At 44.0% G+C, this 26,338-nt stretch overlaps 1 protein-coding gene across 4 annotated transcripts in view; it reads left to right on the forward strand.

Annotated features, from left to right (window-relative positions):
- Window positions 1-26,338, forward strand: part of KIF20B (kinesin family member 20B) — a 110,890-nt gene that overhangs the window by 72,840 nt on the left and 11,712 nt on the right. For all 4 annotated transcript variants that reach the window (XM_044298860.1, XM_044298864.1, XM_044298861.1 and 1 more), the window contains exons 25-30: window positions 3,860-3,990; window positions 5,332-5,487; window positions 10,447-10,629; window positions 12,633-12,782; window positions 22,678-22,767; window positions 23,344-23,550. In XM_044298860.1, the coding sequence (XP_044154795.1) occupies window positions 3,860-3,990; window positions 5,332-5,487; window positions 10,447-10,629; window positions 12,633-12,782; window positions 22,678-22,767; window positions 23,344-23,550 (917 nt within the window). The remainder of the gene's footprint in view (window positions 1-3,859; window positions 3,991-5,331; window positions 5,488-10,446; window positions 10,630-12,632; window positions 12,783-22,677; window positions 22,768-23,343; window positions 23,551-26,338) is intronic.

Here is a 26,338-nt window from a genome sequence, read left to right on the forward strand (position 1 = left end):
CACGGGTGCCAGAGTCGGCACTCAGAGCCCTCCCTGTGGGCACCCACACTCTGGAAAAAGTCTATGGTGTACCAATATGCCTTAGACTTTCCCTGCCATTCATCAGCGCAGGGCTCACTATGAACGGCATAGGCAGCGCACTGAATGTAGGCAGGATATTATAGCTAAATGATAAAGTACATGGAAGATATACTATATTGGACTGTAGTATTCAAGGTAATTTGCTGTGTTGGCACTTTGCGATAAATAAGTGGGTTTATGTTGCAGTTTGGGCACTCGGTCTGTGAAAGGTTCGCCATCACTGCTCTAGTGCAATTACAGACTTGTTCTCAACAGCAGCTTGTTCTCAGCTCATATGTCTGTAAGGCCTCATGCACACGACCGTTGTGTGCATCTGTGGCCGTTGTGCCGTTTTCCGTTTTTTTTTTTCGCGGACCCATTGACTTTCAATGGGTCCGTGGAAAAATCGGAAATTGCACCGTTTTGCAGCCGAGACCATGATCCGTGTATCCTGTCCGTCAAAAAAATATGACCTGTCCTATTTTTTTGACGGACAACGGTTCACGGACCCATTCAAGTCAATGGGTCCGTGAAAGAACACGGATGCACACAAGATTGGCATCCGTGTCCGTGATCCGTGGCCTTAGGTTACTTTCATACAGATGGATCGCTCTGGCCACCAATGAGTTATGGGGGGGGGGGGGGGGTAGTCATGTACACAGTTTTTTTTGTATATTCTAACCTGAAGCGTCCCCATCACCATAGGAACGCCTCTGTGTTAGAATATACTGTCGGATCTGAGTTTCACGATGTAACTCATATCCGACAGTATATTCTAACATAGAGGCGTTCCCATGGTGATTGGGACGCTTCAAGTTAAAATATACCATCGGATTGGAGAAAACTCAGATCCGATGGTATAAAAGGGACTCCTGACTTTACATTAAAAGTCAATGGGGGACGGATCCGTTTGCAATCGCACCATATTGTGTCAACGTCAAACGGATCCGTCCCCATTGACTTGCATTGTAATTCAGGACGGATCCGTTTGGCTCCGCACGGCCAGGCGGACACCAAAACGACTTTTTTTTCATGTCTGTGGATCCTCCAAAAATCAAGGAAGACCCACGGACGAAAAAACGGTCACGGATCACGGACCTACGGACCCCGTTTTTGCGGACCGTGAAAAAATACTGTCGTTAGCAGGAGGCCTAATTCCAACAGAGGGTGCTCTATGTTCAGTCTGGAGCTGATTAACATCTATTTACACGCTGAGCCCTACCCACTAGTACTAATAAACATTTATTTGAATACTAGCAGATGGACCCGGCTTATCACGGGTATATTTCCACGATTTCATTTCATGTTTGTGTGTGTCGTTAAAAGATATCGACAGTATCTCCCATATCAGTGACCTCCACAGCCCCCCGCCCCCTGTTTTAATAGCTTCATGCATTCCCCATGTAATAACAATTCTGGAGCATCTATTATTATGTCTGTATGTTGTGCCATTCCTTTAATTATAACTTCTAGTAGAAAAAAAATAATTACTAGCAGTCTGCAGTAAGGGTACAGAGGGGAGGTCACAAGTTGGGGGGTGTACCTGTACAGTCTGAGAATGGCAGCACTGGTTGGTTTGAGTGAGTCTGTGCAGGTACAATCGGAGCGCTTCATTGAGAAAAATGCCGGTTTCAGGCTGTGATCTCAACGCTCGAGATCACAGCCCGAAATCAGGCATGACTGCCATCGTGCACCTGATAAAAATGTAAGTGCCTCCCACATGCGGCCATCGCCCACAGATGCCCCCTGCTGCCATGTCATCTCTGCCGGCTATGATGGCAGCCGCTCAAGAAAAGGAGCTGCTGCCATCAGCAGAGAGTGTCTGCTGAGCAATTGCGGACAAGAATAGAACATGTTTTATTTATTTTTTCGGGAGCTGCGCATCGGAATATCGGGGCCGCGCTCTGGAAATGCGGACAGCACACTGTGTGCTGTCTGCATCTCTTCCGGCCCCATAGAGAATGAATGGGTCCAGATTCGTTCCGCAATGTTGCGGAACGGATCCGGATCCATTCTACGGACGTGTGAATTGACTCTAAGCCCCACAAAGTGACTTCATAACTGAAATGGTCCTTAAAAAAGTGGGTTTTGGAAATTTTCTTAAACATAAAAAAATGGGCTTTTAAACTTCTGAGTCTTCTAACTTCCTAAAAAAATAAAATGACATTTGCAAAATGATGCCAACATAAAGAAAACATATGGGGAATGTAAAGTGATAACTATTTTATGAAGTATCACTATCCGTCTTAAAAGCAAAGAAATTAAAATTTTGAAAATGGCAAATTTTCCCCACATTTTTGCAAATTTATAATTTTTTATGCAAAGCGTATCAACTCAAATTCACCACTAACCTTGTGTCATGAGTAAACATTCTCAGAATGGCTTGGATAAGTAAAAGCGTTCCAAAGGTATTACAACATAAAGTGACACATGTCAGATTAGAAAAATGGGGCTCCAGCATTAGGTCCAAACTGGCTGTCGCTTGAAGGGGTTAATTTACAGTAAATAAAACCCCACAGAATTAGTATACACTTAAAGGGCTTCTAGCACCAGAAATACCGTTATGTAGCTGACTGACATTAGCAATGCGCTAATGTCAGCACTACATAACAGTATGTTTGTAACATTTGTCCCTGCAGCCGTTTTGGGAAAATAAGCACTTTTATAATATGCTAATGAGCCTCTAGGTGCTATGTGGGCGTGAAATCAGCACCTAGAGGCTCCGTCTACTCACCCATTATCCCGCCCAGGTCCAGTGTTCTGCCCGCCCGCTCCTCTTGATTGATGCCACGGTCCACCGCATCATTGACTAAATCCCGCGCCTGCGCCGTTCACTTCTGTCTTCGGCGCAGGCGCAATGAGTGAAGGCCGCTCTCCTGATGCCGGCTTCCTCACTGTGACGTAATCTACAATTTTCATAGTCATGAAAATAAAGAAAACTCTTTGAATGAGAAGGTGTGTCCAAACTTTTGGTCTGTACTGTACGCATACACACACACACACACACACACACACACACACACACACACACACACACACACACATACATACATATACAGTACAGACCAAAAGTTTGGACACACCTTCTTATTCAAAGAGTTTTCTTTATTTTCATGACTATGAAAATTGTAGATTCACACTGAAGGCATCAAAACTATGAATTAACACATGTGGAATTATATACATAACAAAAAAGTGTGAAACAACTGAAAATATGTCATATTCTAGGTTCTTCAAAGTAGCCACCTTTTGCTTTGATTACTGCTTTGCACACTCTTGGCATTCTCTTGATGAGCTTCCAGAGGTAGTCACCTGAAATGGTCTTCCAACAGTCTTGAAGGAGTTCCCAGAGATGCTTAGCACTTGTTGGCCCTTTTGCCTTCACTCTGCGGAACGAAAAATTAATCTTAAAATGTCACTTTCTCTTTCACTTATCCATTTTGAATTTTTTTTTACCATAAAATACCAGTATGAGTAATGCAAATTAGATGACAAAATGCTTTTTTAATTTTATTTTGGTCACTTATTACCCAGGCTATGGCCGATATTACCTCCCATTTATAGGATTGCCACTGCCGCACATATGAGCAAATTAAAATGGATCTTAATGTGATTTCACCTGTTGCATGGCGATGACGGGTATACTGCAGTATGTGTATATAATGGGTATACTGCAGTATGTGTATATAATGGGTATGCTGCAGTACGTGTATATAATGGGTATGCTGCAGTACATTTTATGAGATGCTATGTAACAGGTGTGCATGTATTCCTATGTGATTAATTATCTTCTATGCAGAGTTGGAGCTGTGGAAACATAAGTACAGAGAGAAAATATTTGGTAAAGAAAATGTTATAGAGCCGGGCAGAGAAACAAATAACACAGAAACGAGCAAGACTGACGTAATCAAGCTACAGAGCCAGCTAAAGGTAAACGTGGAAAGTCAGTGCGATGAGATTGTGTTACCGCTCCAATGTGAATGTAGTAATCCTTCAAGATGCAAATTGTAAAAAACTCGATAAAGGCTAAATTAATTAAAATAAGCTCGGTAATATAAAAGTCTTGTTAGAGTTGAAAAGGTAGTAGATCATGCCTCTTTATACCTAGATCTGATTGTCACATCACAGATACATAAAGCTTACCATTCATATTCTTTCCCAAAGCATAGCGAAGTGAGAGTTTGGATGCCTCCATTTTGCTCTGGAGTGTATTGGAATAAACAAGTAGATAAACATGTCCATGTCCATGTTAATAAATGTATCACCTGCTGCTGTATATATATTTTTTAATTAAAAACAGACAATAATACATACAGTATCTGCAGAGAGATAGGGGAGCAGATCTCCTCTTCTGTGTGCCTCGTACGGCAGACAACATTGTAGCCCCTTGTTCCTCATCTCTTCGTAGCCTTCTATGGGCAGCGGCATGGAGCCTGATCTTACAGTGAAGCTAAATAGCAACCTCCTCTCTGAAGACAGATTGGGTCAATGAATTCAGAGGGAGTGATCAGTGCATGGGGGAGGAGTACAGGAGTCTGATAAGTGGAGAAAGAGGCATTTTCCTGTAATACAATATATTACAAAGTGTCCTTTTAGTGCCCAATGATATTTTTTAGTTTATTTTTTACAAATATTTTTAATTCTGGGGTGCTGTATCAGCGCAGCCTGTATGCTGTTTTCAGTTCCTTTCTCCTGGGCCACTAATCCTGAAGAAACCCTGCACAGGCTGTGCTGCTTCGGTTCTCCAGATCACAATGGGAGCCCAGCACTGATTGTAGCCGGGCTCACGCTGTAACAGACACTTTACTCCACCGATGCCACGGTCAGTATTGACTGCAGCATTGGTGAAAACATTTGTGAGTTCTTACTCTAGAAATGCGACATCATAAAAAGCAACAATTTTTTTTGCAGTAGACTTGCCATTATGTAAAAGTTACCAAGTTAATCAAAATATTTTTTTTGTAAGCCCGCCCAGTCCTCTGCTCAAAAGATTAAAGAGGACCTTCCACCACTCCTGACATGCCTATGTTAATAGCTGCATGCATTCCTCATGTAATAGCACTTCTGTGTCATCTATTCTTATGTCTCTATGTTGTGCCGTTCCTTTATTTCTTCTACTAGAAGTTTTGAATGAACTGAAAAGCACAGCCTTGAGAGCCTCATCTTCTTCACCTTAGTACATATCTTATGTCCCCAGTATGTTGGTATCCATATTCATATACCCACATAAATTCCTATGGCAATGGTTGTTTTTATTTGGGTCTTATGTAGGACCTTGAAGAGAAATTCTGCAATGATAAAAAGAAATGGTTCGAAGAAAGAAAGACTCTTATCACTCAGGCTAAAGAATCTGAGAATCAAAGGAACAAGGAGATGAGAAAATATGCAGACGACCGAGAACGTCATGGAAAGCAGCAGGCAGAAATGGTAAATGAATTCCGATTTATATTTCTATGCACGTTTTTTCTATTTTTAATATATTATTATTTTTTTAAGTATTTTTAAACCTCTTTGTCAGTGTGTATTACCTTACCTAATACATTTTCTTGAAGGGATACTGTAAGTTTTGCCACTCATAATGCTGACTGAGTTATGTCGGAAGCAGACACTTAACGTAAAGTGATCCAAAGTGAATCGCTGACTTTCAAAGAGTCAGAATAGTGGCTGCTACTGGAAAAGTATAATTTTTACTGAGAATATACCGTTGGATACAATTCATGCTTTAAGCGTTAAGCTTTTTCAGGTTCCCTTTAAAAGAACACAAAATTGACTCTATCCATTGACTGTACTTTCACTCAAAGCAAAATGCCAGCAATTTCCTCCCATAAAGGGGTTGGCCACTTGATCTTGACTAATGTGTGGGAAAATGGGATTCATCCAACTTTCTCATATACTGTCATTAGAAGTTCTGCATGCTGTTTATTCACCCTGTAATAACCATTTTTAGCCAAGTCTTCTCCTCTAATAGCGCTGCCGCTCATGTCCGTGAGATGGCACAGCTGGAGGGGTTATGTGACTTACGGATCCGCACCGATAATACAACCGCATGCATCCGTTCAAAACTGATCCGTTTGTATTATCTTTAACATTGGCCAAATGGATCCGTCAATGGGGGGCAGATCCGTTTTGCATTGTGTCAGTGAAAACGGATCCGTCCCCATTGACTTACATTGTGTGTCAGGACGGATCCGTTTACCTCCGCATCGTCAGGCGACACAATGCTGCAAGCAGCGTTTTGGTGTCTGCTTTCAGAGCGAAATGGAGGCAGAACGGAGGCAAACTGATGCATTCTGAGCGGATCCTTATCCATTCAGAATGCATTAGGGCAAAACGGATCCGTTTTGGACCGTTTGTGAAAGCCCTGAAACGGATCTCATAAACGGAATCCAAAACGCCAGTGTGAACGTAGCCGTAGTTGGCTGCTGAAGAAACTTAGGGCTCCAATCCGTAAGTCCAGCCCCCTGACTGTAGACATCTGCCTGAGTCATAAGTCAGCCTGGAACAAACACAGGCAGACTGACGGATACCATGGGCAGGTTTTTCTGCCTCTTTAATGAAAGCAGGGCCGTCCTCGAAGGAAAAAAAAAAACTCCCTCTAATGCCAGTGTCCATTCCATTATAGCCTTGAAAATATGACCGGGAATATCAGCCAAACCAGAAATGACCATCTGGTTTGGTGATCGTTTCTCATCTTGTTTCAAGATTCTAGAATGGGTTGACATTGGCTTACAGAGGTAGCTACCTATAGGTGGTAAAAGAGAGACAGTTTTATTCCTTTTAGAAAGGCATTTTTCATACATTTCTCGAGGAGCATTGACTGTAAAAGTTCCTACACCAAATCAATCTTTGCCACGACAATCAGTACTTTGAAAGAGCGTTTCTTGGCATTTTAGTTTCACAATGCTGTGACGATTAATTTCTTAAAGGGGTTGTCCAGGTTCAGAGCTGAACCCGGACATCCCTCCATTTTCACCCCGACAGCCCCCCTGACATGAGCATCCGAGCAGTTCATGCTCCGATGCTCTCCTTTGCCCTGCGCTAAATCGCGCAGGGCAAAGGCATTTTTCTGAGTTCCGGTGACGTCCTGGGGCTCTCTATGGGGCTGACAGGCAGCCCGGTGACGTCACCGGCACTGATGGGCGGCATTTGGCTCTGCCCTAGCCAGTAAAATGGCTAGGGCAGAGCTAAAGCCCGCCCCTCAGAGCCGGTGACGTCACCGAACACACTGCTGGGCGGAAGTTACCGCCCGGCAGTGTGTTATTGAAAACACAAGAGCCTGTGCCCTGCGCGATCTAGCGCAGGGCACGGGAGCGCATTGGAGCATGAGATGCTCCGATGCCAGGCTCAGGAGGGCTGCCGGGGTGAAAATAAGGGTATGTCCGGGTTCAGCTCTGAACCCGGACAACCCCTTTAATACATTTTTATAGCATCTGAGCATCAAATCCCCTGCCTTAGATGTAGGTTTAAAACACTAGAGGGAACTTACCTAAGGGTACTTTCACAGTTGCGGCTGGACGGATCCGACAGGCTGTTCACCACGTCGGATCCGTCCTGCGGCTATTTCGCCGGACCGCTGCTCCGTCCCTATTGACTAAAATTACTGCATGCAGGCGGGCACGGCGAAACAGCCGCAGGACGGATCCGACATGGTGAAAAGCCTGTCGGATCCGTCCTGCCGCAAGTGTGAAAGTAGCCTTACACTGCTCAATGTATGACAGTATGCTCATTTGCTCCCCCTAGTGGAGGCTGTAGGAAACCAGAATGTTGAAATGTAAATATACCGTATATTAATGCAAGGGGTTTAGAGCTCTGTATGAGAAAAATAAAGCTTCAACTCATATTTTATTTTATAACCTTCAACCTTTTTTAACCATATAAAAAACGAAATGGCAGTTAAGGGTGAATATTTTACAAACATGCCTTATGTGGTTTGGACTCCCAACGATAACAGGTACTTTTATCTGTTTGTGAGACTCTGCATATCATACCCTTGAAGATTTAGTTTACCAGTGTTTAATTGTTGAATAAATTGCATTATTGTGAACAATTAAATTTGTTAATCTGAGGCCCCCATTGCACGATCAGCTGTGGGACTGTCCGGCAAGACGAGGGCCGCAAACCTTGGCTCTGCGGACTGCAGGTTGTGCATCCCTGACCTAAGGCTACTGTCACATCTGCAGCATGGATTTCGGCAGAGAACAGCCTGTTGGAAATCTATGGATCCGACACTGCCGGATGCAACCGGAATGTCTGCTGGCCCCATTAAAGGGGTTATCAGCTAATAGTAGGCCGCGACAGGGACGAGCCTTCCTAGCATCGCGGTACAGCGGCAGCCGTGCAGGCATCAGGAGCGACGCTGGTGCAGGGGAGCAGAGTAAGTGCAACTTGTATGAGGGGTCCGATGATTATAGGGGTTGTATCGCCCTTTTAACTATAATGGGATCCAGCCACAATCTGACTAATATGCCGAGAATCAGCTGGACAGAAACTGCTGCACGCTGCTGTTTGTGTCTGGCCGATTCCCAGCATTCTGTGCCTGAACTGACCCCCGGATCTCAGTGCCGTAGATGTGAAACTAGCCTAAGATGAAATGACCAGCTTCACAATAAGAAACTCCTTTGACAAAGTATATCCCCAAGTTTAAGACTCCCCCCTCGCATTTGTATTGCTCAGGCTCCACGGGAACCTCATGCTTCAAGCTAATTAGAGCTCACAGTATATACAGTGCCTTGCAAAAGTATTCACCTCCTTTGACTTTTTTTTGTGTTTTGGTGCCTCACAACCGGGAATGAACATGGATTGTTTGAGGATTTCCATCATTTCATTTACAGAACATGCCCACAACTTTGAAGATTTTTTTTTATTTTTTGTGAAGCAAACAGCAAATAGGACAAAATAACTGAAAAGGTCAATGTGCATAACTATTCACCCCCCTAAAGTCAATACTTTGTAGAGCCACCTTTTGTGGCAATCACAGCTCCAAGTCGCTTTGGATAAGTCTCTATGAGCTTGCCACATCTTACCACTGGGATTTTTGCCCATTCCTCCTTGCAAAACTGCTCCAGCTCCTTTAATTTGGATGGTTTGTGCTTGTGAACAGCAATCTTGGATTGAGATCTGGGCTTTGACTAGGCCATTCCAAGACATTTACATGTGTTGCTTTAGCAGTGTGTTTGGGGTCATTGTCCTGCTGGAAGGTGATCCTCCATCCTAGCCTCAAATCACGCACAGAGTGGTACAGGTTTTGCTCAAGAATATTCCTGTATTTAGCACCATCCATCTTTGCCTCAACTCTGACCAGTTTCCCAGTCCCATCCCATGTTTTACTGTAGGGATGTGTTTTTTGGGTGATGTGATGTTTTGGGTTTGCGCCAGACATCGCGTTTTTTTTTGATGGCTAAAAAGTTAAATTTTAGTCTCATCAGACCGGAGCACCTTCCTCCATACATTTTGGGAGTCTCCCACATGCATTTTCGCAAACTCACAACGTGCCTTTTTGTTTTTAGCTGAAAGTAATGACTTTCTTCTGGCCACTCTGCCATAAAGCCTAACTCTATGGAGCGTACGGCTTATTGTCGTCCTGTGTACAGATACTCCAGTCTCTGCTGTGGAACTCTGCAGCTCCTCCAGGGTTACCTTAGGTCTCTGTGCTACTTCTCTGATTAATGCCCTCCTTGCCCGGTCCATGAGTTTTGGTGGGCGGCCGTCTCTTGGCAGGTTTGCTGTTGTGCCATGTTCTTTCCATTTGGTTATGATCGATTTTCACCTGGGGATCATCAAAGATTTGGATATTTTTTTATAACCTAACCCTGACTTCTCAAGAACATTGTCCCTTACTTGTTTGGAGAGTTCCTTGGTCTTCATGGCAGTGTTTGGTTAGTGATGCCTCTTGCTTAGGTGTTGCAGCCTTTGGGGCCTTTTAAAAAAGGTGTGTATATGTAACGACAGATCATGTGACACTTAGATTGCACACAGGTGACATCATTTCACTAATTATGTGACTTCTGAAGGTAATTGGTTGCACCAGAGCTTTTTATGGGCTTCCTAACAAAGGGGTTGAATACATATGCACATGCCAATTTTCTGTTTTCTATTTCTAAACAATAGTTTTATTTATATATTTTTCTCATTTCACTTCACCAACTTAGACTATTGTGTTCTGATCCATCACATAAAATTCAGATTAACAAAACATTGAACTTAAGGCTGTAATGTAACAAAACTCAAAGTCAAGGGGGGTGAATACTTCTGCAAGGCACTGTAGAGTCTGAGTAAGATCACTTCATTAGATATGGAGGCTTGGTAGAATACTATTCTAGGAAGCAAACGGAGGTTGTCATGATTATAAAAGGCTTCTCACAACCACTCTCCTCATTTGTCCTCTAGGAACAACTCTCTGCTCAGCTGCTTGAGAAAGATAATACATTGCAGAAGTGGCGGGAAGAACGGGACAGTCTCCTTTCTGCATTGGAAGTGCAGTTGAAAAACCTACTTTCCAGCAATGCAGAGAAAGAGAAAGAAATCGAAATCCTAAAAAGCTCTACCAGAGGAGAAACCCTTACCCCTCCAGTACGTGCACTGTGTTGTCTAAACCAATCCTCAATGATGCATTGCTGTCTCCTTGTTTGTCTTCTGAAGGCAACATCTGAACAAATATGCCCTCTTAGGGCGTATGGATGTCACAAAGTGGGACCTGCAGCTTGTGAGCCACTTTGTAGGCCAGAGCAAAAAGACACTTTGCGTTAGCAGCTCTCGTTCTGGTGGACTTCAGTCCTTGGATCCTTGAAAGTCCATTCATCTGAATAGATGCCATGTAACATTGCATTTACCCTGTTGCAGCGATTTCAAGGAAAATTCCTGGCTCACTCTTCCCCTGTGTTAACCTGCGGTTCCTCTCGTACTGAGCAGGATTACTATTGTGACAACATATCATCACGTTTAGGGGGGATTCTGACTTAGAGGCGTTCAGTCATAATCCTACAGATGGTAGCTTCGCCCCATTGGCTCCTCAGCCAAGCACTTACACCAAATGTCTGCTCAGTACAAGAGGAACTGCAGGTTAAGACAGTTGGTGTATGTGCTTGGCTGAGGAGCCAATAGGGGGAAGCTACAATTTTAGGGATTATGACTGAACGCCCCTAAACTTGACGATATGTTGTTCCTCTTCCCCTGGCAAAGTCAGCTGTGTTTCAGGAGCGGAAACTCTGGCAATCGTGGATGCTCCTTAATAGGGGTTGTCCAGATTCATACAGTTATTTAAATACCCCTTCACTCAAAGGGACCTATAGAAGGAAGCATACCTACCTGCTCCCCGTCACTCGCCTCCATGGGCCCACTGCTCTCTGCATTGCGCTTCACACCCCACATGTAAATTTCTGACTTGCATGGGTTCACGTGCAAATCTTTAGACAATGACTGACCGCAGTGGTGAAGTGTCCTTAAGCAACATATTACGGCTGGGTCTTGTGTCACTTGGGGACACATCACTACCACGGCGTACGTGACCTTGTCTGTGCTGGAAGTTTACTTGTTGGGACCAAAGTGCTGTGAAGTGAGAACTAAGCATTGGGGAAATAGTAAGGGTACTTTCACACTGGCGTTTTTCTTTTCCGGCGCTGAGTTCCGTCCTAGGGGCTCAAATCCGGAAAAGAACTGATCAGTTTTATCCTAATGCATTCTGAATGGAGTGTCAGTCCTTCAGGATGCATCAGTATGTCTTCAGTTCAGTCTTTTTGACTGATCAGGCTTTTCAGAAAAACGTAGCATGCAGTATTTTTACCTCCTTCCAAAAATCCTGAACACTTTGACTGAACGCCGGATCCGGCCTTTTTCCCGTTGACTTGCATTAACGCCGGATCCGGCCCCGTGTGTTCAGTCAAACCGGATCCGGCTTTTGCATGTTAAACCCGAAAAATGTGAAAAAAAAGTTAAAGTCCATAAATGTCGGATCCGTTTTTTCCAATGCATTTTTTCATTGTGATCAAAATCCTGATCAGGATTCAAATGTAATCCGTTTTCACACGTTTTTCCAGATCCGGCGGGCAGTTCCGGTGTCGGAATTGAACGCCGGATTAAAACAACGCCAGTGTGAAAGTAGCCTTAGTATGCTTCTCTTGCCAGTTCCTGCTGGATAATATTATTTTTTATAAAGTGCCCACAGCTGGCCACTGCTTCCTTTCGCTGCAATGGGACCGACAGAAACTGCCAAGCCGGCGATTGGCTGCTTTCTGCGGCCCCATAGAAATGAATGGATAGCGGCCACGCATGCGCGGTGCGCCCTCTTTCACTTTGCCGGCTCAGTTTATGAGATGCGGGTCCAGGAGCTGGGGGCATATGAGAGCGATATGCCCCCATTGTCTGAGATGGGAATACCCCTTTAATATCTAAGCATACATGTGTGACAGTTCTTATTATGTATAAGGTATCACTGGTCTATTAATATTTTTGCAGTGCAAAAAACATGCAAATGTATCCATATATATATTAACTAACTGTGATCACCTTCCATTTTTTTCTTCCATCATGTTTTTTTTTTTTTTGTACTAATGCTCTTTTTTATATTAATAACCCAGGAATCTTCCGTTGTGGAAGAACTGAAGAGTCTACTAGCTGCAAGTGAGGCCAAGATCAAGGAGTATCAGAACAAACTAGCAGAGCTGGAACATCCCCAATCTTCAGCCGCTACTGCCACAGAGAAGGAAGACTCTGGGATTGCAAAAACTGTAAGATTTTGTTCAAATGTAATTAAATTTATTTGGCATCAGTCTTTCAGAAAACAAAGCTGGTGTCTACCCTCGAACACTATTGGGGTAATTTATCAAACTGGTCAGATCCCAGCTTTCATTTTCCAAAGGAGGTGTCACTAATGAAAGGTGGAATGTGATTGGTTGCTATGGGCAACTAAGCCAGTTCTACTACGACCAAGAGGTCATTTTCATAAGTCCCTTAGAAGTGGATGGAGGTGATGCTGCACATGCACGGTGTTCTTTCCGTTCACTTTGGAGTCTCATTCTGGAGACAGAAGTGGGTCCCAGAGCTTGGACACCCAACTAAATGACATTTATGACAACCCCTTTAATTGATAACATTCTGTCTTCCTGTAGATGCCAGCGGAGGGCGCTCAGGAGGTTACCATGTACCGTCTATATATTAAATATAAAGCAATACTCAGGTCCTCACGTAGGCATGTATCTGATGTTCCTAATCTTTCCCAAGTGGCAGACACAGGATTTACTGTTTAATTATCTGTCTGTTAGGGCTGGAAAGTTAACAGAATTAGATAAATTTGGCTTCTTTTTTTTGCCTTGCAATTTATTATTACAGAAAAATTGTGAAATCGAATTTAATATTGTGCCGTCCGTGCAGCACTACCATCATGCTACAAGACGAAGTCCTAGTGCAGGCATCCTCAAACTGCGGCCCTCCATCTGTTGCAAAACTACAACTCCCAGCATGCCCGAACAGCCTAAAGGTATCAGCCTACAGCAGGGCATTGTGGGAGTTGTAATTTTTTCCAACAGCTGGAGGGCTGCAGTTTGAGGATGCCTGTCCTAGTGCCTCCACAAAATGGCCCCGGGAGCGTTAGGACACTAATAGAGTAGGACTTGTATTGTGAGCTCATTTCTGGCAGGAGTATATGTAAGAGCTGTATATAAGCTCAGCCTGCGCAAAGGTACTCCCCCCCTCACACACTCTGCATCCATAGCATCGCCAGAATCTAACTCGTAGTCGGTACTAACTGCTAACCTTATGTCCAGTTCATACTCTACACCAGGGGTCCTCAAACTTTTTAAACAGGGGGCCAGTTCACTGTCCCTCAGACCGTTGGAGGGCCGGACTATAGTTTAAAGGGGTAGTCCCATCTTGGACAATAGGGGCATATAGTTAGGTGCTGGTCCCATCGCTGGGACCCGCACCTATATAGAGAACGGAGCCCCGAAAGTGAATGGGAGCGTACCGCGCATGCACTGCCCATGCTCCTATTCATTTGTATGAGGCCGAGGGAAATAGCCGAGCCAGCGCTCGGCTATTTTCAGCAGCCCCATAGAAATGAATGGAGGGCAGCTGCGCATGCGTAGTGCGCCCTCCTTCACTTTCGGGGCTCCGTTCTCTATATAGGTGCGGGTCCCAGCGGTGCCCCCATTGTCCAAGATGGGAAAACCCCTTTAACTATGAACAAATTCCTACGCACACTGCACATATCTTATTTTGAAGTGAAAAAACACATTTCCCTACCCCTGAACGTCTCCTTCTCCTTTCTTCTTCTCTGGACTTCCTGTGATGCAGTTGCACATGAGGTTCACAGGTCTGGAAGGAGGTGCGCCTGCAATACTATACTGCAGAAACAGATAATACCACTGATAATATTAGTGCCACACAGAGCCCCCCATATAAAATACCCCTTCTTTGTGGCCTCAGTAAATGTCCCCATAGTGCCCCCCAATAATGTGCCAGTAAGAGGTGCCCCCATAGATGCCCACCAATCATGTGCTAGTAAAAAGTGCCTCTCCCCGCCACTCATGTACCAGTAATAAGTGCCACTCTCCTCTCCCCCCCCCCACTCATGTGCCAGTCTCCTCTATGCTGCCACCCCCCCATGTGCCAGTAAAAAGTGCCAATTCTTCCCCCACCCATCATGTGCCAGTCTCCTCTCTGCTGCCACCCCCCATGTGCCAGTAATAAGTGCCAATTCTCCCCCCATCATGTGCCAGTCTCCTCTATGCTGCCACCCCCATGTGCCAGTAAAAAGTGCCAATTCCCCCCCACTCATGTGCCAGTCTCCTCTATGCTGCCACCCCCCCATGTGCCAGTAATAAGTGCCATTTCTCCCCCCATCATGTGCCAGTCTCCTCTATGCTGCCACCCCCCTCCCATGTGCCAGTAATACGTGCCAATTCTCCCCCATCATGTGCCAGTCTCCTCTCTGATGCCACCCCCTATGTGCCAGTAATAAGTGCCAATTCCCCCCCCATCATGTGCCAGTCTCCTCTCTGCTGCCACCCTCCCCCATGTGCCAGTAATAAGTGCCAATTGCTGCCCCCCATGTGCCAGTAATAAGTGCCAATTGCTGCCCCCCCATGTGCCAGTAATAAGAGTGGCAGAAAAATTGGCCGATTTAATAAAATAAAATAAAAACACTCATACTTACCATCTGCGATGCGGTCCTCTTCGGGCCTGTGTACCGCTCTGTACTGCTCGAGCGGCGCGATGACGTCGTCGCGCCGCCTGCACTGGCCTCTGATAGGCTGCCGGCACAAGGCCCCATCATGTGCCAGTCTTCTCTATGCTGCCACCCCCCTCCCATGTGCCAGTAATACGTGCCAATTCTCCCCATCATGTGCCAGTCTCCTCTCTGCTGCCACCCCCCATGTGCCAGTAATAAGTGCCAATTCCCCCCCATCATGTGCCAGTCTCCTCTCTGCTGCCACCCTCCCCCATGTGCCAGTAATAAGTGCCAATTGCTGCCCCCCATTGCCAGTAATAAGTGCCAATTGCTGCCACCCATGTGTCAGTAATAAGTGCCAATTGCTGCCCCCCATGTGCCAGTAATAAGTGCCAATTACTGCCCCCCATGTGCCAGTAATAAGTGCCAATTGCTGCCACCCATGTGTCAGTAATAAGTGCCAATTGCTGCCCCCCATGTGTCAGTAATAAGTGCCAATTGCTGCCCCCCCCCCATGTGCCAGTAATAAGAGTGGCAGAAAAATTGGCCAATTTAATAAAATTAAATAAAACACTGATACTTACCATCTGCGATGCGGGCCTCTTCTGGCCTGTGTCCCGCTCTGTACTGCTCGAGCGGCACGATGACGTCATCGCGCCGCCTGCACTGGCCTCTGATAGGCTGCAGGCCTTGTGCCGGCAGCCTATCAGAGGAACAGGGAAGGGAGACGCATCTCCCTCCCCTGCCACAGCAATCTGTATCGCTGTCCTGAGGACGGCGATGCAGATCACTATGGAGATGAGCGCTGTGCTTTCATTGCGCTCATCTCCTGCTATGCCCTGCCAGAATTGCTGAAACGGCCAAAACACCCGGCGGGCCGGATCAGTGTCCTCGGAGGGCCGCATGTGGCCCGCGGGCCGTAGTTTGAGGACCCCTGCTCTACACTATACTGGTCCCAGCGTATCATAAGCTGAGTGACTCTTCAAGTTTGCACATTGTACTCCGTCTTCCAGGCCTTGCTCGAGCCCCAAGCCAGAGCATCCCAGTAGTACTACGGTCAGTCACTGCACCCCCAGCAGTCCAGGAGAACTGCTATATAGGCCCCACTGAAAGTCCCTTCAAAATGGGTTGTCAGAAATTAAAAAAATGTACTGAAAGCATGCTGTAATGATAAAAGTAACTATATTATCATCTTATGCCGTACATTGTTTTCAGCTAAACATTTCTCATGTTATTTGCATACATGCACAATTTATTTATTTTTGTGAAGATTGCCAAGGCGTGCTGTATGTGCAGGGGATATATTAAAGAGGACCTTTCATGGGTTTATGTGTTAGAAACCAGTATGCTTACCAGATAGGGCGGCCCATACAGATGCAAGCATTTTTTTCTCTCTAAAATTCCCCTTTGTTCCGGCACTGTGTACCCCACTGTTTTTGGCGCCTGATATGTTAATTTAGAGTATCGGTACAGGGAGTAGGAGACAGACTGATTTTTCAATTGGCGTCTCCTTCTCCCTGGCTGTAGTGCGTTCCAATCCCAGCAGAGAGTGTCACAGGGAGAAGGTGAGTTTTTCTCCCTATGACGCTGTCCGCTTTGATTGGACCAGCGAGAAGGAGACGCCCATTAAGAAACCCGTCCATCTCCTCCTCACTGTACCGATACTCTAAATTAACATAGGTGGGGGAGTGGCCTACCGCAGCATGGAGGGAGACGCACCTCAGAGTGCTCCTTGCAGCATCCTGAAACATCTTGCTGCTCACAGACATCTGGTGGACGAAGAAAGCCCTGAAGAGTGCCTGGGTGAGAGAGGATTCTCCTGCACTGTTCATATGAGAGCAAGAATTCCGAAGAGGGGGAAGAACAGTGCGGGCTCAAACAAAGAGGATCACAGCCAACATGAGATGGTGAGCCGGAGCGTGGCAGCGTGTCTCAGTAGATTTGCCACGGTGTCGGAGGGGGTGAGGGACTGGTCCCAATGCACAGTGGCAGCGACAATGTCCTCTTCAGATCAGGAGAAATGGTCATCAGATGAAGAAGGAGAGAGAGATAATGGATGCCAGGTCCCTACTTCAAAAGAAACCACACGGGAAACCACAAACCCACTGAACAAGAGCCCACCCTTCAAGATATTATGGTGGCAGTAGCCAGTTGTAACACCACCTTAAAAGCCCTCAAACTTTAAGTGGGCAGTCTGTGGGAAGATACATTTCTGATAAGACATGACATGCATAAAATTACTGAGAGAACCTCAGAACTAGAAAAAAGAGTGTCAGGGATGGAAGATGAGGTTAGGCCTCTCAAGATGGTGACTAAGTCGACGGCAAGATATATTGCTGCCCTATTTGCCAAGGCTGATGATTTGGAAAATAGATCACGCCGTAATATTATCAGAGCAGTGGGGGTCCCAGAAAAAACTGAAGGGGCAAATTCTACGGAATATATAGAAAAGTGGTTACATCACAAATTCCAGGACAAAGGACTGTCTTCACTGTATGCTGTAGAAAGGGCTCATTGGGTGCCCACTACCACCTGGTAGACCACTGAGACCAATACTTGCTAAAATACTGCACTTTAAAGACAGAGATACCATATCACGGCAATCACGTGATAATATTGATCTGGTCATAAATGGAGCTAAAATCTCCATCTTCCCGGCATATTCTACAGAGGTCCAGAAGAGGAGGACACGGTCTTGGATGTCAAGAGGAGACTTGGACATCTGCAATTCCCATACTACATGTTGTTTCCGGCTAAATTAAGAGTGGTGGCTCTGGGATCTACCAGGTTCTTTGAAGACCCAGAAGAGGCAGAACAGTGGCTAGATTACCATGAAAGTCAATTAAAAGAGCAGAACAAGGACACTTGAAGAGAAGTTGGCGCCTAGGAGGTTATACCTTTGCTGTTTCGTATGATGTCCTGGAGAGGGCTCACGTTTTCCCCCCTTCTTTCTTTTTCCCTTTATCCTTTTCTTTTTCTCAGTTTATTATTATTATATGACAACTTGTCACAGGATGGTTCCACGGATGGGACAATCTGATTAATAATATAATTCTTGCAAAAGTCCTGGCAAAACGTCTGTGCAAGGTGATTCTTAGCATAATCCATCCAGATCACCACCTTCTCTATCGGCCACTATTTCCCTGATAGACCGGTTTCGTGGGATGTCGGGCCTCACTATTAATTGGCACACATCGGCGTTGATGCCTATTGATGGTCAGGCTGTGTCTGCCACAGCCATTGCTAATAATATTTCATGTGTGGAGAGTAATAAGTATCTGGGGTCCACTGCTGGTGAAATTTAGAGTGAAGTTTAGTGCATGGTGTAAGTTATTTCTCAGTTGTGGGTAGAGTAAATCTCAAGATGGTAATGATGCCGCAACTACTATACATACTTCACAATGCCTCGGTCTGGTTACCCCTGGATAGATTTTATAAAATTAACACTATATTCAGGGACTTAATATGGCTGGTGGTACCAAATCCTTGAATCTATTATTTAGCAGCGCAGTGTCAGCATCTTAATCAGCGCAGTGTCAGCATATTAAGGCGGATGGACTATACGCTGGTGGATATAACTAGTCAGATCCTGCAGGAGAGATCTAATGTGGATACTGAAGGCTACAGGGATCCATATTCTAGAGGAAAATTACCCTTATAGGGCTTATGAAAAAAGTATGGGCTAAGGTTAAGCAGCAGAGAGGTGCCATTCCCTATTCTCGGCAGGGGTCCGGCAGTCACTGATAGCCGTACCCCTGCTGTATGTGCCGGCATCGGTAAAATCACTGATGCCAGCGCATTAACCCCTGCATGTCCGTGGCATGTGCGATGCCTGGACAGGGAGGAAGCAGCCATCGGGTCCCCGCGCTGCTGTGACGGGGACCCGATGGCAGGGAAGGCAGCCCGATGCCTTCCTTAGGCATCGTGGCTGCCTTCCGGGAGAGCCTGTGAGATCCAGCCCCCTGGATCTCACAGGCAAGCAGGCTGTAAGTGTATTATTACATTGGCGTCTTTTTCCCAAAATAAAGTAAAAAATAGGGAAAAAAAGAAAAGTAGACATATTGGGTATCGCCGCGTCCGTATCAACCGGCTCTATAAAAATATCACTTGACCTAACCCTTCAGGTGAACACCGTCAAAAAAATAAAATAAACTGTGCTAAAAAAAATATCTTATTTTTTAATCACCTTACATCACTAAAAGTGCAACACCAAGCGATCAAAACGGCCTATGCCCCCGAAAATAGTACCAATCTAACAGTCACCTCATCTTGCAAAAAATTACCCCCTACCTAAGACCATCGCCCCCCAAAAAAAAAAAAAATATATGGCTCTCTATGGAGACATAAAACTTGATTATTTTTTTTTGTTTCAAAAATATCATTGTGTAAAACTTATATAAATAAATAAATAAAAAGTATACATATTAGGTATTGCCACGTCCGTAACGACCTCCTCTATAAAAAAATATCACATGACCCAGCCTCTAAAAATAAAAAACTGTCAAAAAAGCCATTTTTTGTCACCTTACATCACAAAAAGTGTAATACCAAGGGATAAAAAAGTCATATGCACCCCAAAATAGTATCAATCAAACCGCAATCTCATCCCGCAAAAAATGAGAACCTACCTAAGACAATTGCCCAAAAAATAAAAATAAAATGGGGCTCTCAGAATATGGAGACACTGAAACATCATTTTTTTTTTTTATTAACAAAAATGCTGTTATTGTGTAAAACATAAATAAATAAAATTATACATATTGGGTATTTAGGTATCGCCGCATCCGTAACAACCTGCTCTATAAAAATACCACGTCAGATGAACATTGTAAATCACAAAAAATAAAAAGTGCCAAAACAGCTATTTTTTGTTATCTTGCCTCGCAAAAAGTGTAATATAGAGCAACCAAAAATCATATGTACCCTAAAATAGTACCAACAAAACTGCCACATTATCCTGTAGTTTCCAAAATTGGGTTATTTTTATTGGGAGTTTCTTCTCTACGGGTGCATCAGGGTGTCTTCAAATGTGACATGGCAGCTTAAAATGATCCCAGTGAAATCTGCTTTCCAAAAACCATATGGCGTTACTTTCTTCTGGGCCCTGCCTTGTGCCCATACAGCAGTTTACGACCCCATATGGGATGTTTCTGTAAACTACAGAATCAGGGCAATAAATATTGAGTTTTGTTTGGCTGGTAACCCTTGCTTTGTTAGTGGAAAAAAAATTATTAAAATGGAAAATCTGCCAACAAAAAGTAAAATTCTGAAATGTCATCTCCATTTTCCACTAATTCTTGTGGAACACCTAAAGAGTTAACAAAGTTTGTAAAATCAGTTTTGAATACCTTGAGGGGTGTAGTTGCTAAAATGTGGTCATTTTTGGGTGGTTTCGATTATGTAAGCCTCCCAAAGTGACTTCAGACCTGAACTGGTCCTCAAATAGTAGGTTTTGGAAATTTTCTGAAAAATTTCAAGATTTGCTTCTAAACTTCTAAGCCTTGTAACGTCTCCCAAAAAATAAAATTTGATTCACAAAATGATCCAAACATGAAATAGACATATGTGGAATGTGAAGAAGTAGCTATTTTTTGAGTTATTACTATCTATTATGTATGTTGAGAAATTGAAATTTGGAACTTTGCAAATTTTTCCCAATTTTTGGTAAGTTTTGTATTTTCTTTATAAATAAAAATCAAATGTTTTGACTCCATTTTTCCACTGTCATGAAGTGACAATATGTGACGATAAAACAATCTCAGAATGGCCTGGATAAGTAAAAGCGTTTTAAAGTTATTACCACATAAAGTGACACATGTCAGATTTGCTAAAAATGGCCTGGGCAGAAAGGTGAAAAATGGCTCGGTCTTGAAAGCGTTAATATCTATAATAACATTCTTGTCAATACAAAAAAAAAATCAGATTTCAATTTTTTTTTTTTTTTTTTTTACATATCGGGTGCCAAAAAACAGCACCGGAATTGAGAGCTATTTTAGAAAAAAACTTTCTTGCATCTGTAGGGCCGCCCTACTGGTAAGCATACCAGTTTCTAACACACAAACCCATGAAAAGTCCTCTTTAATAAATTATTCAGCACATAATAGTGGACCTATAAATGACATGATGTTAAAGGGGGAGACATTCCCATACTAGGCAGAGCATTTTAGCTGCAGCTGCAAAATATTGCAAAAAGCTGCCAAAATGAGAATACATTTTTGTAAATTTCTATAAATATAGTTCACATGGATTTCTGCCAATGTAAACATTTTAGCTGATTACCGTAATATCAGAATGGTTAATGGTCACCTCAAATTTTAACCTTTTAAATAGCATTTTACAATTTATTATATGTAATCCAGCTGCATAAACAGTGCAGCCTATATTTTCTCCTGTGTAGACCGTACTGGCCATGTGGATAGATTGGATGAGTGGATAGATTACATTACATTAGATTAGATGGTTGATGGATATCCCCTGAGAAGCCTTTCTACAGGATTTCTGAGTGCGTCTGTGGGAATTTTTGCCCATTCATTCATATCAGCATTTGTGAGTTAGGACTCTAATAATGGAGGAGAGGGCCTGGCTCACAATCCCGATTCTAGTTCATCCCAAATGTGTTTGATGAGGTTGAGGTCAGGTCTCTGTGTGGTCCAGTCAAGTTCTTCCTCACCAAACTCGCCCAACTATGGATTTATAGACCTCATTTTTTGCACTGGGGCACAGTCACGCTGGAACAGAAAAGTGCCTTCCCCAAACTTTTCTAACAAAGTTGGAAGCATACAATTCTCCAAAATGTCTTGTATGCTGAAGTATTAAGATTTTCCTTTCCTGGAACTAGGGTCCTAGGCCAACCCCTGAAAAACAACCCCCATAGCATTATCCCTTCTCCACCAAACTTTACAGTTGGCACAAAGCAGTCAGACAGGTAATGTTCTCCTGGCATTCACCAAACCCAGACTCGTCCATCAGACTGCCAGATAGAGCGGTATGATTCATCACTCCACATAACTTTGTGGAACGCGCACGACCAGCCCTAGTTAGAAATGCCTATTCTTGTCCACGATTGCGGACAAGAAAAGGACATTCTCTATCTTTTTTACGGGGTCGTGGAATGGAACTAAGGATGTGGACAGCACACGTTGTGCTGTTCGCATCTTTTGCAGCCCCATTGAAATGAATAGGTCCGCACCCGTTCCGCAAAATTGCAGAACGGATGCAGACCCAGAAATACGGACGTGTGAATGGACCCTTACAGGAGCACGCTGGAAAGCCGTGGTCTCTTTAGAATGAGCTGTTGTTTCACAAATGTTTGTAAATGTGACTGTATGGCTAAGGGCTAGGGGTGCTTCCTAGTATTTTTGGTTGTATATTGTGTATATACTTAGAAATAGTAATGATGCTAGTAATGTCTCTGTCTGTGTTTAACGTTGTTATCTTGGTACTTGGTGGCATAGGTGGTGAAGACACAAGGTGAGACTACAATGCCTGGCCAAGAAGAGAAATTATCCACTTGTGGCACTGATGATTCTGCATCTGATATTCAGGTGAGTCTTCTAAGGAGTGTACACTGGCAAAAGATGGAGCAGCCTCGCCTAAAGTAACATTTTCAAGAACCTGATTGATAATACAGGATATGACAGAAAAGTCTGGGTCCTGCCAAGTCGTCTTGTGGCCTCTTTTTACTTTCAGTGGCAGTTTGACCTTGAGCTTATGACCCAAGTAATGTAATATATCTTGAGACAGATCTGCCTTCATACTTATTTACACAAGCCCCAGCCGCTTTGCAACCCATTTGGGGTCAATCCCTTGAAAGACAGGATGGTTGGCAGGTATGGTACCTTGTCTTCATCTAATAAAATGCTACTGACAGATAGTAATAGTATTGTATATTATAAGCCTCGTAGTAATGGCAGTATTTGGACTTTATTTTAAACCAGGAGCATTACGAATGAAGTAAAAGAAATCTTATGGAATCCTAGTCGTTTTGCTTTCTGGCAATATTCTGAAATTTAAATAAAATGCATGTCCAATATCACGGCACCCTGTCAGATCTAGCATATTATATATATATATATATACATACACTTCATGATGTGTGTCTTATTTTTATTTTTTTATAGTCACAGGATGGAACAGATGCAGTGTTAGACTCCTCTATGATTTCTACAGAGAATGGAAAAACCAGCAGATTTCCAAAACCTCAGATGGAAATCCGTTTTAGCCCAGTGAAGCCTAACAGAATGGAAGTAAAACATCATGGGGATGACTCAGCTGTAACTGTGAAAATATCAAGGCCCACCAGAAAGAGGAAGAGCACAGACATGGAGGTAATGTTGCTTCACCCACATAACCCTTTGCAGTACTTCGAGGTTTGCTTCTATTTTATCTCATTCAGTGATGCAGTTGGTGTATAATGAGAATACAATATATTTCCTTTATCCTGAGTCAGTTGATTCTTTAAAGGGATTTTCTGAGATTATTTGACTGATTTTACTGATGATAGGATAGATAGGTCATCAGTATCTGGGACCCCTACTAATCAGCTGTTTGAGAAGGCAGGGGCACTCCTTTGAGTGTCGCTGCCTTCTCTCTACTATTCTTCGGCCGAGAGATGACACCCGCATGTGTCATGTGGCCTAGGAGCAACTCAGCCCCATTCAAGTACATGGGGCTGAGGACAATACCAAGCACAGCCACTGTACAATGTACACTGCTAATCAGTGGGGGTCCCATGTGTTGGACCTCCACTGAGCAGATACTGATGAGGATAGCTCATCAGTATCAAAATCCTGGAAAACCCTTTTAATTGATTGACTGCCTCATGACAAAGCTAGTTGGCAGGGGTTAAAGGGGTTGTCCGGGTTTAGAGCTTAACCCAGACATACGCCCATTTTCACCCATGCAGCCCCTCTAACTTGAGCATTGGAGCAGTTCATGCTCCGATGCTCTCCTTTGCCCTGCGCTAAATCGCGCAGGGCAAAGGCATTTTCTGGAGTTCCAGCATCATCCAATGAGTACTGGTTACTACAGTACTGCTCCCCTCCAAGCTCCAGAGCTAGTGAAAACAGCTGATCAGTGGGGTATGCTCGTTTAATGGGGTTGTCTGGGTTCAGAGCTGAACCCGGACATACCCATAATTTCAACCATGCAGCCCCCCCTGATGTTAGCATCGGAGCATTTTGTGTAAAACCGCTAAGGCAGCGCTAAAGCCTGCCCATCGGAGCCGGTGACATCACCAAACAAACTGCTGGGTGGAAGCCTCCACCCGGCAATGTGTTATTGTAAATAAAAGATTGCTTGCCCTGCGCGACCCAGCGCAGGGTAAGGGAGCGCATCGGAGCATGAAATGCTAACATCAGGGGGGCTGCCTGCGTGAAATTATGGGCATGTCCGGGTTCATCTCTGAACCTGGACAACCCCTTTAAATGAGCATACCCCACTGATCAGTTGTTTTCACTAGCACTTGAATGGGAGCATTACTGAAGTAACCAGTACTCACTGGATGATGCTGGAACTTGTGAAAACAACGTATTGTCGGGGGTGCTAGGAGTCTGGAGAGGATTTGTTTTTTGAACAACAGAGTCAGAATAAAAATTAAAAATAAACTCAAATTATTAATACTCACCTTACCGATCCTCCAGGGTGCTGCCGTGTCACTGCTACCAGTCACTGGCCACAGAGTTAATCCTCCTCAGCCAGTCATTGTCATTTACACTCGCTGGGGAACAGCCAATTGTTGGGAAGGAAGCATTCCTTACTGACAGTTGGCTGCTTGTTAAGTGGAGCTGAAGGGCTGCATTTACACGCAGCGATCACCTCCACAGTCAGAGGACAAGCGATTGCTATTGTGACTTTAGATGCCTGCACGAACGGTAGGATCACCTGATGAACGAGTGTTTCTCTCATTCATTGGGTGATCGGTGGCACCTTTAGACGGGCAGATTGTTGGGAATGAGCATTGCAGGAATTATTTCTTCCCAATTATTGTCCCGTATATATCCACCTTTGGTGTGGAATCCAAGCCATTTCCCCCATGTCAGGCCTGAGACCAAGAAGTGAAAAGGAGCAATTGAACAGCGGCGAGACCGCAGCACCAGGGGATCAGTGAAGTCATTACAACTTAAATTTTATTTTATTTTTTTTATTTTTTTTTAAATACATAAAATCATCATCCCCGGAAAACACAGTTAAATATGTCTAAGTGAAACTACTTTCATGAAGAAAATTGACAATTTTTATGATCACTTCATCTTAACAAGACTTTCAGGCAAGATGTATCTGAATGTGAAGCAGGATGTACTTTTTCTCACATTTGTATATGTTTGAAAATGTAGAGACTTATTTTTCAAGCTGGGTTCATTATAAAGATTAAAAAGATATTTTAAGCTGAAATGACGTGTCTGGAAGATACGCGTAACATTAATGAGAAGAAAGTCTGCCAATTAGTCCAAACATGCTGACTGTAATAATCGTCTGTTTCTCAAACTGATTTTCTTCAAGACTATAATGCTTTCGAGCTGCTGGAAACTTAGATGTAAAGAGACAGAGGGGTCTGGGAGCACTTGTCAGGTATTGAATTTCCTTCATGGTGTGGGTGAATTCATTACCTATAAATCATAACTCATCTACACCCCAGTCAGTATTTTTTTCTGTTGGGTTTGTTTATTAAAGGATAAGGGCCAAGAACATATAAAAAAATGACATTATTACAGCAGATGGGGAGAAAAATCAGTAGTCATATAAAGGAAATTATATACATTAAAGTGTTGTTCATGGTAGTTTTTTATTTATTTGCTCCCCAGCCTGGAATAGATTCTGACCTAACCCCACGTCTCTCAACCCCACGTCTCTCAACCCCACGTCTCTCAACTCCACGTCTCTCTTCACTGGTCTTCTGGTCCCTATCTGTCAACTTCTGCACAGACAGGGTAATTTACACCACTGCAGCCAGTCTGTATGTCCCAAGGTGTCTTTCTTGTCACCAAACAGTGATGTGCCAATTGGGGACATGTCGACTCTGAGGCTGGTTATTGGCTGCAACGATGCACGTAACACTGTCATTCCTTACTGCAGCTCCCAAGTTGAAGCTTCCCTTCTACCCAATGTTACCACAGA

Source organism: Bufo gargarizans, chromosome 6 (assembly GCF_014858855.1).
Source record: "Bufo gargarizans isolate SCDJY-AF-19 chromosome 6, ASM1485885v1, whole genome shotgun sequence".
NCBI lineage: Eukaryota > Metazoa > Chordata > Amphibia > Anura > Bufonidae > Bufo > Bufo gargarizans.